General features: G+C 46.1%; 1 protein-coding gene across 1 annotated transcript in view; it reads right to left on the bottom strand.

The window, feature by feature from the left end:
- Positions 1 to 13,415, bottom strand: part of LOC110003842 (spectrin beta chain, non-erythrocytic 1-like) — a 40,779-nt gene extending 27,364 nt beyond the window's left edge. Inside the window, exons 1-2 of the mRNA XM_065960789.1 lie at positions 13,263 to 13,415; positions 5,989 to 6,203 (exon numbers count right to left, since the gene is read on the bottom strand). Coding sequence (XP_065816861.1) covers positions 5,989 to 6,142 — 154 coding nt within the window. The 5' untranslated portion in view covers positions 6,143 to 6,203; positions 13,263 to 13,415. The remainder of the gene's footprint in view (positions 1 to 5,988; positions 6,204 to 13,262) is intronic.
- Positions 13,416 to 17,994: the final 4,579 nt, after the last annotated feature.

Below are 17,994 nucleotides of genomic sequence, written 5' to 3'. Positions count from 1 at the left end.
CAACATGAGGTCGAGCTCTTTATGAGGTTACGATCCGGGTCTAAAGTTCACACTGATAACAGAGTGTGTGTGTGTGTGTGTGTGTGTGTGTGTGTGTGTGTGTGTGTGTCTGTGTGTGTGTGTTTGTGTGTCCGAGAGCGAGGATGCACCAATCAGCCAATGGTGTTACAGCCACATGATGATGTCATCAGGGGTGTGAAAAAGGAGAGGGGGTATTTCCTTTCATTGTTCCTCCGTCACATTCCTGACTGAAGGACAGGAAGTGAGGAAACAAACATCCTGCACGCCACACACACACACACACACACACACACACACACACACACACACACACACACACACACACACACACACACACACACACGATCTCTCTCCGGGGTGAATCAACGGTATCAAAGATTGTAATCTGTTTTTTAAAAACACTAAAATGTTAAAACTGACCAAGATAGGTCAACTACATCTCCCAGGATGAATTGCTCTAAAGCACAATCAATAATATAGCTCCATCCCCGGTCTGTTTTTATCTTTAGTTTGATGCACTGATTGTGACAATCAGGACAGTAGCAGGGTAGCAGGAGTCTTTAAAAAAAAAAAAAAAAACACACTCCATAAGTTTAATCCACTTAAAGACAGAGTCAGCAGCTTTCTCCTTCAAAATAAAATACAGACTTCTCCTAAAGCAAAGCTGCTCCATCGTCCCTTCTGGGCCTCCATACATGTTAAAATGTCTAACTTTACAGCTGCAGTTCCTCCAGTGTCCACTAGAGTCTGTCTCCTGCAGTGAGTCAGTCCTCATAGAGCCCCATGTTAAAATGTCTAACTTTACAGCTGCAGTTCCTCCAGTGTCCACTAGAGTCTGTCTCCTGCAGTGAGTCAGTCCTCATAGAGCTCTATGTTAAAATGTCTAACTTTACAGCTGCAGTTCCTCCAGTGTCCACTAGAGTCTGTCTTCTGCAGTGAGTCAGTCCTCATAGAGCCCCATGTTAAAATGTCTAACTTTACAGCTGCAGTTCCTCCAGTGTCCACTAGAGTCTGTCTCCTGCAGTGAGTCAGTCCTCATAGAGCCCCATGTTAAAATGTCTAACTTTACAGCTGCAGTTCCTCCAGTGTCCACTAGAGTCTGTCTTCTGCAGTGAGTCAGTCCCCATACAGCCCCATGTTAAAATAAACATGTTTACAGCCTGGGACATGATTGTTTGGACAGGGGTGAGGTGGGTTGGGCGGAGCTTGTGACAGCATCCCTTCACAATAAAATACCCCTGAGCTAAGCCCTTCACAATAAAAGAACTGTAAATAAAGAGAAATCACCTTCAGATATGTTTAAAGAGAGGGGAAGTTTTAATCTAATAATCGAGAAAATAAAATTTTCTTCTTCTTCTGATGCTCCCTCACGCCACCCTCGCCATTTCATCCTCTCTGTTCCCCCTTCCTCCTCCTCATCCCGCTGTTTCCTTCTTCCTCTCCCCTTCTTCCTCTACCTCCCTCTCCTCTTTTTCTTCTCTCTGTAAAGGAAAACAATCTACATTTGATTGACAGCTGGATGGATCAGCCCACCACAGGAAGTGATGTCATATTTGTCAGGTTGTGTGAAGCTGAGAACAAAGGGCTTCTGTCTGTTGTGTGTTTTGTTTTTGTACACTTTGCTGCCCTCTAGTGGTGAGAACGATCATCACAGCTCAACAATGTGTTCAGAAAAAAACTAATGTTGTACTAAAGTAGGGAGAGTGATGCATCATGGAAAGTCTGCAGCATTGAAGTAGCTCAATTGGTCGACCACAACGTGTCGTGGTCGTGTTGTTGTTGTGATGGGTTGTGTTGTTGTGTCGTGTCGTGTTGTAGTTGTGTTGTTGTTGTGTTGTTGTTGTGTTGTATTCGTGTTGTTGTTGTGTTGTTGTTGTGTCGTGTCGTGTTGTGTCGTGTCGTGTTGTGTTGTGGTCGTGTTGTTGTCGTGTCGTGTTGTGTTGTGGTCGTGTTGTTGTTGTGATGGGTTGTGTTGTTGTGTCGTGTCGTGTTGTTGTTGTGTTGTTGTTGTGTTGTGGTCGTGTTGTTGTTGTGTTGTTGTTGTGTCGTGTCGTGTCGTGTTGTGTTCGTGTTGTTGTCGTGTCGTGTTGTGATGGGTTGTGTTGTCGTGTCGTGTCGTGTCGTGTTGTAGTTGTGTTGTTGTTGTGTTGTTGTTGTGTCGTGTCGTGTCGTGTTGTGGTCGTGTTGTTGTTGTGTTGTGTCGTGTCGTGTTGTGGTCGTGTTGTTGTGTTGTTGTCGTGTTGTTGTTGTGTTGTTGTTGTGTTGTGGTCGTGTTGTGGTCGTGTTGTTGTTGTGTCGTGGTCGTGTTGTTGTTGTGTTGTTGTTGTGTTGTGGTCGTGTTGTGGTCGTGTTGTTGTTGTGTCGTGGTCGTGTTGTTGTGTCGTGTCGTGTTGTGGTCGTGTTGCGGCCGTGTTGTGGTCGTGTCGTGTCGTGGTCGTGTTGTTGTTGTGTCGTGTCGTGTTGTGGTCGTGTTGTTGTTGTGTTGTTGTTGTGTCGTGGTCATGTTGTTGTGTCGTGTCATGTTGTGGTCGTGTTGTGGTCGTGTTGTTGTTGTGTTGTTGTTGTGTTGTGGTCGTGTTGTTGTTGTGTTGTTGTTGTGTCGTGTCGTGGTCGTGTCGTGTCGTGTTGTGGTCGTGTTAGTGTCGTGTCGTGTTGTTGTTGTTGTGTCATGTCGTGTCGTGTCGTGTTGTGGTCGTGTCTTGTTGTGTCGTGTTGTGTCGAGGTCGTGTTGTTGTTGTGTTGTTGTTGTGTTGTGGTCGTGTTGTGGTCGTGTTGTTGGTGTGTCGTGGTCTGGTCGTGTTGTTGTTGTGTTGTGGTCGTGTTGTGGTCGTGTTGTTGTTGTGTTGTGGTCGTGTTGTGGTCGTGTTGTTGTTGTGTCGTGGTCTGGTCGTGTTGTTGTTGTGTTGTGGTCGTGTTGTTGTTGTGTTGTGGTCGTGTTGTGGTCGTGTTGTTGTTGTGTCGTGTCTTGTCGTGTCGTTGTTGTGTCGAGGTCGTGTTGTGGTCGTGTTGTTGTTGTGTCGTGGTCGTGTTGTGGTCGTGTTGTTGTTGTGTTGTGGTCGTGTTGTTGTTGTGTTGTGGTCGTGTTGTTGTTGTTGCGTGGTCATGTTGTGGCCGTGTTGTGGTCGTGTTGTTGTTGTGTTGTTGTTGTGTTGTGGTCGTGTTGTGGTTGAGTTGTGGTCGTGTTGTTGTTGTGTCGTGGTCATGTTGTGGCTGTGTTGTGGTCGTGTTGTTGTTGTGTTGTGGTCGTGTTGTGGTCGTGTTGTTGTTGTGTCGTGGTCGTGTTGTTGTGTCGTGTCGTGTTGTGGTCGTGTTGCGGCCGTGTTGTGGTCGTGTCGTGTCCGTGTTGTTGTTGTGTCGTGTCGTGTTGTGGTCGTGTTGTTGTTGTGTTGTTGTTGTGTCGTGGTCATGTTGTTGTGTTGTGTCATGTTGTGGTCGTGTTGTGGTCGTGTTGTTGTTGTGTTGTTGTTGTGTTGTGGTCGTGTTGTAGTCGTGTTGTTGTTGTGTTGTTGTTGTGTCGTGTTGTGGTCGTGTCGTGTCGTGTTGTGGTCGTGTTGTTGTCGTGTCGTGTCGTGTTGTGGTCGTGTCTTGTTGTGTCGTGTTGTGTCGAGGTCTTGTTGTTGTTGTGTTGTGGTCGTGTTGTGGTCGTGTTGTTGTTGTGTCGTGGTCTGGTCGTGTTGTTGTTGTGTTGTGGTCGTGTTGTGGTCGTGTTGTGGTCGTGTTGTTGTTGTGTCGTGGTCTGGTCGTGTTGTTGTTGTGTTGTGGTCGTGTTGTTGTTGTGTTGTGGTCGTGTTATGGTCGTGTTGTTGTTGTGTTGTGGTCGTGTTGTGGTCGTGTTGTTGTTGTGTCGTGGTCTGGTCGTGTTGTTGTTGTGTTGTGGTCGTGTTGTTGTTGTGTTGTGGTCGTGTTGTGGTCGTGTTGTTGTTGTGTCGTGTCTTGTCGTGTCGTGTTGTTGTTGTGTCGAGGTCGTGTTGTGGTCGTGTTGTTGTTGTGTCGTGGTCGTGTTGTGGTCGTGTTGTGGTCGTGTTGTTGTTGTGTTGTGGTCGTGTTGTTGTTGTTGCGTGGTCATGTTGTGGCCGTGTTGTTGTTGTGTTGTTGTTGTGTTGTGGTCGTGTTGTGGTTGTGTTGTGGTCGTGTTGTTGTTGTGTCGTGGTCATGTTGTGGCCGTGTTGTGGTCGTGTTGTTGTTGTGTTGTGGTCGTGTTGTGGTTGTGTTGTGGTCGTGTTGTTGTTGTGTTGTGGTCGTGTTGTGGTTGTGTTGTGGTCGTGTTGTTGTTGTGTCGTGGTCGTGTTGCGGCCGTGTTGTGGTCGTGTCGTGTCGTGGTCGTGTTGTTGTTGTGTCGCTACCCTCCTCCTACATCTGCCACGAAGGAAACCTGCCTGAATCTGTTGATTTAACATTCAACAGAGTGACGATCTAACCAACTTTGCAACGATCACCAGGAGTTACCCTAAGTAAGAGCTTTGGTCTGGGCAGAAATAGTTTCAGAAATAGTTATGTTTCTTTTATAACCACTGATAATTATGCATCATTGTTGACGACACATTCTGTTTATTATCTGTTGTAAGCTACTGCATTTGTTTTATTGTAATGAACTGCTGTGTTCACCTATGTGTGTAATGCTATGCTAGTTTACCTTCAGTCAACGGCTTTCACAATCAGAAAGACCAGTGTACCCGCCGTTGAATCAAAGTCCGGCCACTGGCTTTCTGGTGTTTAAGTAACAGTTACTGAACTCAGCTCAGAGAGCTCAAACTATTTCAAAAGGTAGCCACACGGCTTCCTTTGTCGTCCACCATTTTGTCACCATGTGACGAAGCCACACGGTGCATTGTCTCTCTCCACCATCTCTCTCGCTCTCTCTCTCTCTCTCTCTCATCGACATACACACTCATCTACACACACACACACACTCACACACCTCATCCACAAGCCTTGCTTGATAATGTTTGTTGCTTAGATTAGTTTATAATAGTTAATTAAGTTCATTGGGGTTGGGGTTAGGGTTAGAGGGTTAGGGTAACCCTCTAACCCTAACCCAACAAATGGTGCCCCGTGTGAGGGCTGCATTGAATCGGATGCTTGTTGTTGTGTTGTGGTCGTGTTGCGGTCGTGTCGTGGTCGTGTTGTGGTCGTGTTGTTGTTGTGTCGTGGTCGTGTTGTTGTTGTGTCGTGGTCCTGTTGCGGTCGTGTCGTTGTTGTGTCATGGTCGTGTTGTTGTTGTGTCGTGGTCGTGTCGTGGTCGTGTTGTTGTTGTGTCGTGGTCGTGTTGCGGTCGTGTTGTTGTTGTGTCATGATCGTGTTGTTGTTGTGTCGTGGTCGTGTCATGGTCGTGTCGTGTTGTGGTTGTGTTGTGGTCGTGTTGTTGTTGTGTTGTTGTTGTGTTGCGGTCGTGTCGTGGTCGTGTTGTTGTTGTGTCGTGGTCGTGTTGTTGTTGTGTCGTGTCGTGTTGTGGTCGTGTTGTTGTTGTGTCGTGTCGTGTTGTGGTCGTGTTGTTGTGTTGTTGTTGTGTTGTTGTTGTTGTGTTGATGTTGTGTCATGGTCGTGTTGTGGTCGTGCCGTTGTTGTGTCGATGTGGTGTTGTGGTCGTGTCGTGGTCGTGTTGTTGTTGTGTCGTGGTCGTGTTGTTGTTGTGTCGTGTCGTGTTGTGGTCGTGCCGTTGTTGTGTCGATGTCGTGTTGTTGTTGTGTCGTGGTCGTGTTGTTGTTGTGTCGTGGTCGTGTTGTTGTTGTGTCGTGTCGTGTTGTGGTCGTGTTGTTGTTGTGTCGTGTCGTGTTGTGTTGTGGTCGTGTTGTTGTTGTGTTGTTGTTGTGTCATGGTCGTGTTGTGGTCGTGCCGTTGTTGTGTCGGTGTCATGTTGCGGCCGTGTTGCGGTCGTGTTGTGTTCGTGTTGTGGTTGTGTCGCGGTCATGTTGTGTCGTGGTCGTGTTGCGGTCGTGTCGTGGTCGTGTCAGGGGGCGGGGCTCCTACCTGCGAGCGCCTTGATGCGGGAGCGTTCAAAGAGGCGGGCCGAGCTGTTCTCGTTGTCCCACTCATCGTCCCAGCGGTTGTTGACCGTGTCGTTGCTGCTGTACTGCTGCTGCAGCTCCATGTGGTCGAACTCGGCGGCCACCGTCGTCATCATGACCTCACACCTGTGACACGCGCCTCGATGTCAGCGGAGACTCGTCCACATGGACGGCTTCCTGAGGGACGAGACGAGACAGACATCAACAAACTGGAGTATTGATCAAACAGGAAATACTTTAAACACCATTAATGAGCTCACAGCAGGGAGTGGCCATGTTTACAAACATCAACAACAACAACAACAACACAAACACTCATGTAACATGAGGGTGAACCTGCTGAGGTGTTTCTGTGAGTAAATATCTGAGTGTGTTCTTCTCTGTTCTCTGATCTCCTGACTAAAACAGTCAACAAAAACATGTAGAGCAACAAGAGCTTGGGGCTAATCAGTCCCTCCATGCTAATGCTAATGCTAATGCTAGCTCTTTAACTCAGCAGAATGACAAACAGAGCAACAAGACATCCAGAGATTCCAAAGATTCCCCTAACAACAAGAGAAAAGACAACAACAACAACATAAACATCCTCATAAATTGACAAAAGCAAAATAAACACAGGAACAAAAACAACATCAACAAAAACAACAGATGTTTTCACCCCGCCTGAGTGGGTGTCATTACTCAAAGGCACCACACGGGGTGCCAACGTGCCAGATCTGACTGGTTTGTTGTCCCTGAAAAACTCCATCTGTCTGTTTGTTTGTAAATGTTTGTTCAGGCTTAAGCTCCGCCTCTTTGTTTCTAAAGTAAGCATCATTTCCAACATGGCGGCCGCCATCGTTGAGCTTCATAAATCAACAGCAGACGTCACTGCGTCCATGTTTTATACACACTGTGGTATCATGGCGAGAGCAGCTGAGCTGAGCTCCCATTGGCTGCTGGCTAATGGAGGAGGTAAAGAGTGCCATCACATCAGAGGTATCGAGCGCCCGAGGAGTCATCGGAGCACTCAGACATCCAGAGGACGTCCACCGGGACTCCTCTAATGGATCTGACTTCCCAGAATCCTCTGCAGGAGCGTGGAAACAGATCTCTGATCTGCTCCCATAGTACATTTAGAGACTGTAGGTACCACGAGCAGGCCTGATAGCCCTACCTAACCCTACCCCTAACCCTACCCCCCCCCCCCCCCCCCCTGCCCCCCGCCCACCTTTGCAGGATTAACCTCCAACCTGTGTGTTTCATATCGGGGAACTATGGCGTTTAACGTCTGACCACGTTTAGTTTGGACCAGAAGAAGAGGTCGACTCTGATGTGACATCATCAGCAAGAAGAGGGGGGAGTGTGTGTGTGTGTGTGTGTGTGTGTGTGTGTGTGTGTGTGTCGTCATGTTTGAAGAATGTGCAGTGATCTGAACTCTAACAGTCCCAGAGGAGAGGGAGGGGGCGGCTAACACTTCCTGCCCCCCCCCCTTTAGACCCTCTCAGTCTGCATTCAGGGAATAATTTCACGTTTTGTTTCAAATGAGACCTGAGGCTCGTTCTCTTCTTCTTCTTCTACTAATTGAAAAGAAGATGAGTAAGGACTTAGGTCCCCGTCAGCGAGGGAGAACAGGGCGGAGCTTCGATACGGCTCTTGAAAACTCCACTGATTGGTCTGATCATGTGTCAATCAAGCTCAAGGTTGCATCTGTTGCTTAGCTAGCCTAGCTTATCATGCTAACAGCCTACAGCGTAACGACAGGTAGGCGAGCGGTCAGCCCGAACAGGAAGTCAGCGTTCTCCACAGAGCGCCAGGAGACTTAGACCAGGAGGCTTTGTGCGAACGTCACCAAGATTAAACTGTCTGTTCACTCTGAATACCAGCGCGGTGCGGCGGGGGGGCGAATACACCGAAGGGAGTGGACGAGTGGAATGTGTCTCCGAGTGTGTGTGTGTGTGTGTGTGTGTGTGTGTGTGTGTGTGTGTGTGTGTGTGTGTGTGTGTGTGTGTGTGTGTGTGTGTGTGTGTGTGTTTTCTGGGGTGCTGTCGAACAAATGGTCGTGCCTCTAAAATACTCCTCAGACATTCTTCACAGCCTGACAGACACAGCTGAGGACACACACACACACACACACACACACACACACACACACACACACACACACACACACACACACACACACACACACACACACACACACACACACACACACACACACACACACACACACCTGTCTCCCACAGCAGCTGTCTTAACAGGACGGTCTCTCTCACACACATACCTCTGTTCCCAGTTTAATGCTAAGCTAACAGCTCCCGTATTTAACAAGACATGTAATGTTTGCAGCAGGGAGGAAGGTCTACTTGTTAACACCACCTGTTTTAAAACGATGACATTCTCTTTTATCCTCCTCTTCTTCAGTGTAAATAAGTCTCAGAGCTCCTCTTCAACATGTGTGTGAAGTGTCTTGTTCTAAATCCACTCTGATCCTGTATTTGATCATGTCTATAAACCCCTCTATTTCAGCCCTGCTCAGAACAGGCTGTTTCTGTGTCTGTACCTTTAAATATGTAAATGAGCTGTGTCTGTCCCTTTAAATATGTAAATGAGCTGTGTCTGTGTCTGTCCCTTTAAATATGTAATTGAGCTAGAATATAAATCTCTTCTCCTGTCTTATTTTAGAGCCTTTAAAGGTCCACTCATTGAGATGATAAAGGTATCTTACTCTCTGATCATTAAGGAAACATGAAGTGTTGGACTACAACTATGTTGAAGTGCTGGCTTCTCTGACAACAATGCAGCAGCCAGTATGTCCTCCTTCTAACTTTAGATTCTGCTCCTGAATGCTCTGGATTTGTTTGGACCAGAGAAGGTAGGCGCTTTTAAGACACCCCCCCTACACGGCCGTTTTGGACGCCCCTGGGTTTGTCAGATATGAGAGCAGTTATCAGGTCAACAGGTGTTGCAGCGATGGAAGCGGTCAAGAGAAGTGGTTCAGATAGAAGTGATTGTACCCGACCTAAAAAGCCTCTGCATGTTTCTAATAAGCTCCACGAGCAGAAACGTGCTCAAACTAGGATCAATATTGGAGATGCTTTTGAAAAATGGAGAGAGGTTAGAACACAGAAAGGTTTACAGACCCATGCAGAGCTGGATAAACACTGAAGCTTCAGAGTCCACCACATGGTGACCTGAGTGAGCATGGACTCTAGAGAGGAGGGGGGGGGGGACAGCTCTATATGATGTTTAGAATTTAGACTGCAGTACCTATTTTAAACACTAGGGGTCAGAGCTACATATTGATGCTTTAAAGCTTCTGTACTTTTTTATTTGATCGTTATAAAACAAAATCGAAAAATATAGAATGAAATATTTTGACTACTTTAGACGAGACAAATGGAACCCAGACGTCATCAATGAAGCAGACCGAGGTGTTTGATGGACACAGACACGTCAGCTTAATACATCACAGTATAAAAACATGTGATCAGTTTCAGGTTCACTGCAGGACTCGACTGTTAATGCTCCAGAAACAGCAGAAGAAGAATGAGCTCACTCCACCGAGCAGAGCGTCATTATTGGATTTACACACACACACACACACACACACACACACACACACACACACACACACACACACACACACACACACACACACACACACACACACACACACACACCCTGGTTAGCTGACCCCACCCTTCATCACATCAGCTCCATCACACTGAACTGAACACACACTCAGGTCTGATATTTACGTTGTTTATGTATCAAATATCGGACTGACAGTGCCAATCAAGAAACATTCTCAACTCGCACTCAGACTGAACTGTAAGAAGTTTCAACAAATCGTCTCCATGACAACGTTCAGACAAGATATAACAGCTGCTTCTATCAACAGTACAACTCTTACACTGCAGTTTAAAAGATTTAATCTGAATAACCTGACAGTTGTTGCTGCTTCCTGTTTGTATGTGAAGCCAGCACAAAGTGCAGATACATTTCTTTGGAATCATTAAACTGTTTGGTGGCCTGTTTATTATATCGGTGTTGACTCAGCACTATTCTGTCTGTAATGGACACTGCTAAGAGCATCAGTCAGGGATCGCTGTTGTTTCTCCTAAGTGGCTTTCTTCAGTGCCTCTTACCTTTTTATGTATTTTGTCTTTTATTTTTTTCTGTCCTTGTAAAAGTCTCTAAATGTACTATGGGAGGTAGAGCCTTCAGTCATCAGGCCTGCTCGTGGTACAGTCTCTAAATGTACTATGGGCGGTAGAGCCTTCAGTACCTACGGTCTCTAAATGTACTATGGGAGGTAGAGCCTTCAGTTATCAGGCCTGCTCGTGGTACAGTCTCTAAATGTACTATGGGAGGTAGAGCCTTCAGTTATCAGGCCTGCTCGTGGTACAGTCTCTAAATGTACTATGGGAGGTGGAGCCTTCAGTCATCAGGCCTGCTCGTGGTACAGTCTCTAAATGTACTATGGGAGGTAGAGCCTTCAGTTATCAGGCCTGCTCGTGGTACCTACGGTCTCTAAATGTACTATGGGAGGTAGAGCCTTCAGTTATCAGGCCTGCTCGTGGTACCTACGGTCTCTAAATGTACTATGGGAGGTAGAGCCTTCAGTCATCAGGCCTGCTCGTGGTACAGTCTCTAAATGTACTATGGGAGGTAGAGCCTTCAGTTATCAGGCCTGCTCGTGGTACCTACGGTCTCTAAATGTACTATGGGAGGTAGAGCCTTCAGTACCTACAGTCTCTAAATGCACTATGGGAGGTAGAGCCTTCAGTTATCAGACCCCTCTCCTCTGGAATCATCTACCAGTCAGGGTCCGGCAGGAAGACACACTTTTTACTTTTAAGAATCGACTTAAAACTTTCTTTTTTGATAAAGCTTATAGTTAGGTAGTGCTCTCTCTCACTATCTGTAAATCTGAGTTATTATCCACATCTTTTCCTGGGAGCTCCTGAGCTCTCATGTCTTGTAGGGTCCTCTGGATCGTTGGTGGGGTTTAGAAGAAACAGAAATCTGTCCTGGCTGAACTCATGTTTCCCGTCCCGACTGAAGACAAAGAACAGAGCACTAATCTGTGATACTGACAAGGTCTTCTTTCATAATTCATGCTAACAAGGGTGAGTCCAGGTGAACTCAACACACTGAAAGATGGTCCGAGTCTTTATCCATGATGTTTTTAATGCTGAGCAGGTTCATGTTTGCATCACTGTTACATCCTGTGACATCCCCATCATATTGATTATTCACAGAATATTCCCAACGGATCTACACAGACAAACATCCTGTCCACACTCAGGGTCGTTTTAGAGAACCTTAAAGTACTGACGTGGCATGCAGGTTAACAAAAAGGTTCCTCGACCATCTGAGACTTTTAGAAGCATTATTGAGTTTGATGTTCTAAGGTCAAAGGTCACGTCTCTTTCATGAGAACATTTTCTGATTAAGATTTCAAAACAACTAAAGATGAATACAAAATGGACAATTTAAATCGATCTGACAAAAAGATCCTGCAATACTCCTTTTTTCACCAGCAGAGGGCGCTACCTGCCTATTTGATGTGAACAGCTGAAGAAGAGAGGCCTACAGACGTGGAGAAGGCGATTAAAGATTTGAAGGTTTGGAAAACGTCTTGTTTCAAAGCGGGCGCTCTGATGGGCGCGTTCCTCTGAAACTTTATTTTTAGGTAAATCAACTTAAAATACGAACACTTTTTGGAAGGTATATGAACACAGATCAGATCCTCGGGACGCCGCCTCCACGGGCCCAGTATCCCAGATACTTTTACATGCAGACGTCTGAATGGTGAAGCCTGCGTGGTCGCGCTGATTAGTGCGTTGTTTCATGCTATATTTCTATTGGTTACTTAGTTTACGTAGATCGTAGAAGCTTTCACATTGTGAGGAGATCGTCCAACATTTCGGACGATATTTGTAGCTGGCTTTCCGAGGACCAACGTTTGGAGCCACGACCACGATATGACCAAGATTCAACGTCTTTCATCAGGGACGGACCAAACCCATACAGTTTGTACCCGGTGTTACACCCTGCACACTCAGAAGGGAGTACCATCTTCAAATGCTCGCCTGAGAGCGCCATACGTCAAAGAGTGATCTGTAAACAGGGTTTTATTTTGAAGGTTAACTTGAATAATAACCTTCTAAGGGGCGGGTTAACCATCGCTCTGACGTGTTCGTCTGACCGTCAGCGCTGTTGACTCTTCTGTGAGAAACTAAATGAGACTGTTTGGATTATTTAGAAAACATTCCTGTTCTCTGAAACATTCCTCTTATTGTTCTATCAGAGTGTTAGATCCTGTTTATTTACATAATCACACACACACACACACACACACACACACACACACACACACACACACACACACACACAGTGGGGGGGGATTAGACCCTGCCCTGGCCTGGATCCGGGCCTGCAGACTACATAACGGTTTAGTAAGAAGCTGCATGTCGGTGTGTGAACGGGCTCGGTAACCTCCACGCAACATTTCTACCACAACAGAGCATAGGGGGGGGGTACGGGGTCTGGGGGGGGGGTACGGGGTCTGGGGGGGGGTCTGGAGGCCTGCAGAGTGCAGCTCCTCGCCCCGGCCTCTCTCTCGGTGTGTTTTCACCATTTTCTGCCGCTGCTCGTTAAACTGCGGCCGGCCTGCTGCGGGACGCATCCCGCTCCTTTCACCGCTAAAAATAACCCCGCAAATGTTCTCTGTGCGGAGTTTATTGTCCTGAACACACACACACACACACACACACACACACACACACACACACACACACACACACACACACACACACACACACCCCTCCTCCTCCTCCTCCTCCTCCCGCGGCCACGCCTGTTTTTGCGTCCATGCATGGCGCACCGTTATTATCCTCCATCCTCCTGCTCAGACTAATGGCTGCTGGCTGCTGGCTGCTGGCGGGGCGGGGGGACGAGCGGCGGACATGCGGGCTGAGGCGAGCCGCAGCCCCGCCACAGAGAGCGGATCAGGCCGGGAGAGAGGAGCGGGTCTATCGGCGGTACTTTGTGCTCCGGTCCGGACCAGAAGAGTCCCACTGAGCCGGTCCCCTCCGACAAGAAGCGAAGTTTGCGGAGGATCCGAGGCTTCCCTGTGTCCCTCCGCCGCTCCAAATCACTGCCCCCGCAACGATAGAGGCCCGCAGGGCCCCGCAGGGCCCCGCACGGCCCCGCACAGCCCCGGGAAGAATATGAGAAGGTTCTTACCTGCTCAAAAGGTCACAGAGTCTCCAAAGTTGAGCTCGGAGGATCCACAGAGTCCGCAAACTGCCTCCGACAGACAGACACACAGACAGGAGGAGGAGGAGGGAGCTCTGCTGCTGCTGCTGCTGCTGCTGCTGCAGGGGATGACGGGAAAGAATCCGCACTGCCCCCTCCTCCTCATCACCCCTCCTCCTCCTCCTCCTCCTCACACAGCCCCCGCCCCCCTCCCCCCTCCTGTCTGCATCAGAACGAGTCTACATCAAACTCTCCTTTATCTGCTTTTTATTTTACCTCCATTTGTCTGTTTGTCTTTGTGATGAGTTCAAGGACAATCTGAAATCTCAGCTCCAGCTTTAAGGAAACATGTAACAGTAAAAAAAAAAGCCCCTGTAGCGCCCCCTGCAGGCGGCAGAGTTCATAACACACTCGGATCATTTATCGATTAGTACTGTCTGAAGTGTGGGTAAACATGTTTTCAGTCTGGCCTGAAGGGGGCGCTGTAGAAGAGGTCAAAGGGTCGTTCAAATCTCCACAGGGTTCATCCTCCGAGGAGCAGGAGTATCTAGATTTGAGTTTCACTTTATTTATTTAAATTAAGCTCGGTGGCTAAAACAACGAGCAGCCAAACATACAAACAACATACAAACAACATACAGATCGTTTAACATCTTCAAATCATCCAATCAGAGCAGCTCGTTAAGTCTCAGCTCTTTCTGTGATTTGCTCAGACTTAAAGTCTTTATATGTGATGTTTTGATCCAGCAGATGTCGCCCTTGAGCTCCAGCATGAAACCAAAACAACTGGCGCTGCATTGTTGTGTTAGCATGCTAATGCTAGCGATCTTTATTATGCTGGTATCTTCACACTGCATGTAAATTGACCTGAAATGAGCGTGATCTAGAAACACAGTTAAGCAGTGAGTACAGTATGTTATTCTTCTTTTCTCTAGTCCCTCAATTAAACAACTTTTATACACGAGGGGAGGAGTCAGCCGGCCGTCCAGGCGATGTAAACAAAGTGAAGATAGGACTCTGAAAACTCTGAAAACATCACAGACAGTGGGACTCGGGTGTTACACCCATTGTAGACAGTCATGACTCACAGAGTTATTTTCAGAGGAGATACTTGATTTCTACATTTAAGTGTGAAAAATCACATTTAAAGACTTTAAAGAAAGAATGTGCGACTTCTTGATCCAGTAGATGGCGCCCTTGAGCACCAGAACAAACTGCTGTTAGGCCACACCTCCTCCATACTGAAGCCTCATGCCTTACGTCTCCGTCCAACAAACTGGTTTTTGACTCGGCTCCAGTAATTGTCACTCATCTTGACTTGCCCGAGTTGATTTGATGTTTCCATCGACTCCTCGCCATCTGACACGCCGTGACTTGATTCAACTTGTACCTGATTTCCTCTCATTTTGTTTAAAGATATTTATTTTGGGTCCCTTTTGCTTTTATCTGATTGGACCCTGAAGAGAAACAGGAAGTGATGGGAGAGAGCGGCGAGTGATGTGCAGCAAAGGGCCGAGGTCAGATTCCAACCCTCTGTACAGCCAGGGGCACTACTTAACCACTAAGCCACCTGGCGCCCCTGACTCGGCTGCTGCTGAAACCCTCCTGGTTGGTCCTGTGTGACTCGGTTTCAGAATACCACAGAGGCCACTTGGGGACTCGTTCCCGTGTTGACAGGTGAGGATGTCACGCAGTGGGCGTGGCCCACTTAAAGCACAGTCAGTGCTCGTTAATAATGAATGATGTTAATGGAGCTGCGGCTGTTTCCACTCGGCTGCTGTCAGAGGAAAAAACACTCATAACTCCTCCGCTGTTTATTTAATATGACAATTTAAAGCTCTGGTTTCCATGGTGACAGCTGCTGAGGCTCATGGGAAGTAGAGTTCTTTTAGAGTTTTTTTAGACCAAGCAGAACCCTGAACGCCTCAGACTGAGGGCCAGAGACGGGACACTACCTACTCTCTGATTGGTCGATGCAGAAACATGAAAACATGGATCTGTTGTGTAAAGTGATCCGTGCTGAGCCGTGCTGAGCGTCAGCGGCGAGCCCATTACCGCCTGATGGAGCTCTTAAATGATGTCTGATGGGAAACGCTGCGGCCTAACGAGCGCTCTGATTGGATAAACACGCTCAGATTGCTTCAGAGACCCTGAGTGCTCCGGCTGCTGTCACTAACAGTTTTCACTTCCATTCATATGTACCTCCCTTAACATGTTAGAAAGGTGGCCATCTTGGATGTCTGGAGGCTGGAGTTGACAACACAATAAAAACACTTTATTTCTACAGTTACTTCAAAAACCGTTCTCCACTCTGAACCCGGTTTCTGAAAGCAGGAAATGAAGAGAAGATAAACCTAACGACAGGCTGAGAGCTGGAGCTGAGGCGGGTTTTAAACCTCCTGACAAACCGTTACACCGCGCCCACCTGTCAATCAGGTCAGCTACACGCCTTATTGTGAATAACTCTTATCCTTCATCAAATCAAAACTGATGAGTCATCAAAACATTCACCCCCCGTACAGTGTGTGTCCATCCAGACATGAGCTAATCACACCTATTTGGTTTTTTGAACCAGGCTGTAAACATGTTCATCTCTGCTGTAAAAACAGGCTTTTTAGAATGGGTGTGTATGTGACTTCCTGTGCTTCTGCAGCCAGCCTCTAGTGGACACTCCAGGAACTGCAGGATTTTACACTTCAGCATCGGCTTCATGTTTCAACACGTGATGTTGCTGCTTGGTTGGTAGGTAGAAGTAACTTCAACTCTATTTAATGATGAGTGTTTGACTCACATGTTAGGTTGACAGAGATGCGTTTGGAGGTCGTTCTCCCCAGCGTGTTCTCAGCTTCACAGTAAAACTCCCCAAAGTCAGAGGACTCGATGGAGCTGAAGACAAGCGTTGCTCCTGGATATGTGTGATTAGGGTTTAGAGGTCCATCCGCCTTGTACCAGGTGTAATTAGCTGCTGGGTTAGCATCACTGCTACAGGTCAGATTGACTGAAGTGCCCTCCACTATCTCATCGTGGGAACTCACTGACACAGAAGGAGGCTTTGGAGCATCTGGAGGAGAATCAGAGAGACCTCACATCAGATGAAGATGGACGTGTTATATTGAACAGCTTTGGTTCTGAAACTGACGATCATACCTGCTGAATAAAAGTTTTTATATTTACAGAAAAATTAAACAGTGAGACAGATAATCAAGAAACTCTCTGATAACCTGCACAAATGAAAATGGAGGTACCATTTAACCCTCTGGTATCGCTCAAGGAATTTTTCACTTTCCTTTTACAATCACTTTGACTGTGTTAGTGCATATGGCATGATTTTTCATAGGAAGTTGTTTTTGTAGATACATTTTGAAATTCCAATTACATTTTTTTGAATAGTTCTATAATACACTGGGTACAAATTTACTACCCTCTTGAGCCACTTGTTGACAGAAATATCTGCTCCCTAAAACGGCTGTGAAGATAATTAGAATAATATTTTTTTTTTGTGTTAAATCTTTCAATCAACTTCAGTCCTAATCAAAACTATCAAATATTCAATTATTTTTAGTATTTTAAGTCTTTAGATGCAAGTTTTATAAAATGATTTCACAGTTTTTTAGAAAACAAAAAACACAAAACAAATGATATTTTCTATATTATATATGAGGGCGGGCTGGGGGATTTATTTCAAACACAGTCTTGGATATGTTATATATATTATTAGTTTTTGTGCAGTGTCTCATTTAAAATGTGCCGCCCTCTTGAGCCACTCGTGGACAAAAATGTCCACTTCCAAAAAATGGCTGTAAAAATAATATAGAATAATATTTTCAACAATGCTTACGATATTCTAAAAATCCCCCTAGCCCCCAGCATATGTTATCTAGAAAATCACACATTTTTTGTGTTGTTGTGTTTTTATAGAAACTTGCTTTTTTTATGTCGCATACACATCTGTTACAGTACATTTAATTGAGAAGGCATTATGTTCTGTTCAATCAAGTGATTTAAATAATTGAGAAATTGTAAAAAAAAAAAATATTTGCTCGCCTTTCTTGTTTTAAAGGTAGCAGTGCCCAGACCCCCCCTGCTCCCCTCTGAACCGCCCCTGCACTACAACATTACAGACTAAAAACTAAAATCCATCAGAGAATTTTTATTTGATAATAATATTTAATTAAATTATTATTCCTCAAAACAAGTTTTCTCTTGATTTAGCTTTGATAATATTAGACACTTAATATATTCAGCCTGTTTATTATTGGACATGTGCATATCTCTGACTGCTCCTGCTGCATGTGATGGAGCATATACACATTTCATCTTTTTTTAATGAAGTGAATGAAAGTGTAGATATGACGTACCTGACACAGAGAGGAGGACGACGATAAACCAACTCGCTGCTCTGATTAAACTCATTGCTGCTCCTCTCATCTCTCGTTGTGACTTTAAGGAAGATAAAACATGTTAGCAGGTGGAATAATAAGAACACAGCAGCACTCAAACATTAGCAGACATGTTGAGGAATGATTCTACTTACATGTGAAGAAGAGTAACGTCTGAAAGAAGACTCTCCTCTGCAGGCAGTGAGCAGACGACAGATATCAGAATGTTTTTAATCACTGCACTTCCTTCCTCTTTACATGATTAACATATTTGATAAGACAAACACCAGGAAGAACATCACAGAGAACCCAACATGTCCTCTTTCCTAACACAACTTAAA

This window comes from Labrus bergylta, chromosome 1, assembly GCF_963930695.1.
Source record: "Labrus bergylta chromosome 1, fLabBer1.1, whole genome shotgun sequence".
Taxonomy (NCBI): Eukaryota; Metazoa; Chordata; class Actinopteri; order Labriformes; family Labridae; genus Labrus; species Labrus bergylta.
This window is presented reverse-complemented; position numbering and strand designations above follow the sequence as displayed.